This window comes from Dipodomys merriami, unplaced genomic scaffold (assembly GCF_024711535.1).
Source record: "Dipodomys merriami isolate MVZ:Mamm:240054 unplaced genomic scaffold, mDipMer1.0.p SCAF_1463, whole genome shotgun sequence".
In the NCBI taxonomy this organism is placed as follows: Eukaryota; Metazoa; Chordata; class Mammalia; order Rodentia; family Heteromyidae; genus Dipodomys; species Dipodomys merriami.
Window position 1 is genome coordinate 135,178 of NW_027202786.1, and position 2,359 is coordinate 137,536.

Genomic DNA, 2,359 nt, shown 5'->3' on the forward strand with positions numbered 1-2,359 from the left:
GAAGTTGTTTCTTACTTTTCCTGCTTGGGCCAAATAAGCTTTCCCCTTGGAATTTTATCAGCACCAGAGTGGAGAACTAAGTTTGACAGGAGATTCTCCACCTCATCCCAAGGTTTCTCCAACATCTGGGGTTAGGGTTGTAGACATAGGTTTAACAGGAGATTCTCCATCTCATCCCTTTCTCCATGCTTGTGGTTCTCAGACATTTAGACAGAAATGTCAACTAAAACAGACACAGATAGGTGGCCACACAAACCAAATGGTCAGACAGGCATAAGCAAACAGCAGCAGAAGGCACCTCCAACAGACAGACAGAACAAATAAGAACCCAAGTGAGGCCAGACTCCAGGTTAAGAACCCTAATCTGCCTCCACTGGGGAGAGGCGCATCCCAAACTCCTCCATGGCTGGGAGTTCTGCTGCATCCCACCTCCCCTTCTGCCCCTTCCACTATACCTGGCCAGGCTTTTCAACTTACCTCTAGAGGCTTTTGAGTTCTAAGTTCCTGCTAGGAACTTCTCTCCACAGCTGTCCCCTAGGGAGTGGCTCTTCTGACACCAGTCCAAAGTCCCTGAACTCAAGGCCCAGGGTCCTGGATCTCACTTGGGCCTACATCTATTATATCCTGGATCCAAAAGAGACTTCACGAAACCCAGATAAAAGTGCTAGGAACTTTATTATTATTATTTTTTTATCAAAAAGGCTTTCTTGAATGCTGGGGGTGGGGGGGTGGTGGGGTGGCTAGCTCGGCTTGCCCAGGATGCCGCACAGGGTGGCCACGCTGCCCAGGATGAAGCCCAGGGCCAGGGACAAGGTCTGGTCGAAGGAGCCAGGCAGCTGCTCCACGTGCTGGTTCCGGGTCAGCAGCTGGTCTCGCAGCAGGCCCAGCATGCCCACGATGTTGCCCAGGTGCGTCAGCGTCTGCAGCAGGGCAGCATTCAGCGATGGTGTGGCGGCCGATGGCAAGAGGTTGGCAGGGGCCCAGGGCGATGCGGCAGCTGCGGGAGGGAGCGCAGGGTCAGTGCTGCAGCCCACCCTCCGGCCTCTGACCCTCCGGCCCCGGCCGCCCCTTCCAGCCTCCAGCCCCAATCGCCCTCCCCCCCCCACGCCCCCCCCTTGCCCTGCCGACCCTTTCCCTCTCCCGCGGCCGCCTGCCTACCTGGCTCATCTAGGGCTGGTGCGGGCGCGGAGGGGGCGGGGTGGCGGCCATGCTGTGGGCACCCCGGCCCCGCGGGGCGGCGGCGGGCGCGCTCGTCCGGCCCATCGTCGCCCAGCAGCCCCATGAGCTCGTGGATCTGTGCGTCCAAGGGCCCGGGCGCTTGGCCAGTGGCCTTGGGCACCTTGTTCTTGAGGAACTTGTAGCAGCGAGGACATTTTGCGGGAGTGCGCAGCACCTGCCTCAGGGCTAGCGCCACCGCCCGCGGTGGGGTCCCTGGTGCGTCCTCAGCTGGCGGCAGCATCTCGCCCATGGGATCTGTCGGCGAGGGCAGCACCAGCGGTGGCGGCCGCCTGGGCCGGAGCAGCATCCCAGCGGGCCGCATGGGCTCCGGGGTTGGGGCGGTGCCCGGGGGCCTGCGGGGGCCCGGGGGGTTGCGAGGGCCTGGGGGCTGGGAGACCCTGGGCGGCTGTGGCATCTCGGCTGCCCGCACACTCTCTGCCGAGCTAGGAACTTTATTACTACCACATGGGACCACTTCCTTCCACTGGGAAAGTAGGAACAGCCTTGAGCTCAGGGTAGGATGTGTTTTTATAGGGGTAGATTAGATAGAGTTATATATACAAGCCATGCAAGGCAGGTTTGGCATATTTTTCATTGGTTACAGTTATATGACCTTTAAATTAATTTGTTCTTTATGGTAATATCATATGTAATCATTTGTAATAGGTCACTCATAGTGGGACCACTCAGCGGTGGTCTTCAATTGGTGGGCTTAAGGCCTTGTTACCAAGGCAAGCAAGCAAGGTTATAGAAGCAAAACTTGGCAGAAACATAGCCTTGACTCACAGAAGCATAGGCAAAACATAATCTTGACTTGGTCAGCATGATCAATACTATCAAAGCTATTGACACTACTTTAGAAATTATTTTTATTATAAGCTCCTAACTGCTCTTTAATGCAGCTGGTGATAAGCCTCGGTTGTCAATAGGCTTTTGCAAAGCTGCCAGTTTGGTAAAATTGAGTAAGGGTGCGATGTTCTTTTGCTTTTTTATCAAGGATGGGGAAAGGACAAAAGTTGACTACTGGTCAGCCTTTGTCTGGGGTTTTTCTTTACCAGGAGGTTTTTTCCCTTTATCAATAATTGTGTTTTGTTTTCTGATTTCACAGTTTTGTACCCATGGCTATTCTTTTCCCAGGGAA

The 2,359-nt window shown here is 54.9% G+C and overlaps 1 protein-coding gene across 1 annotated transcript; it reads right to left on the bottom strand.

Moving 5' to 3' along the window:
• Positions 1–740: 740 nt before the first annotated feature.
• On the bottom strand, positions 741–1,633 carry LOC138826657 (undifferentiated embryonic cell transcription factor 1-like). The gene is made up of 2 exons (XM_070021894.1): positions 1,159–1,633; positions 741–997 (listed from the first exon to the last, which is right to left on the bottom strand). Exons 1-2 carry the CDS (start codon positions 1,631–1,633, stop codon positions 741–743), a joined length of 732 nt encoding a protein of 243 aa, XP_069877995.1.
• Between the last annotated feature and the right edge of the window lie 726 nt (positions 1,634–2,359).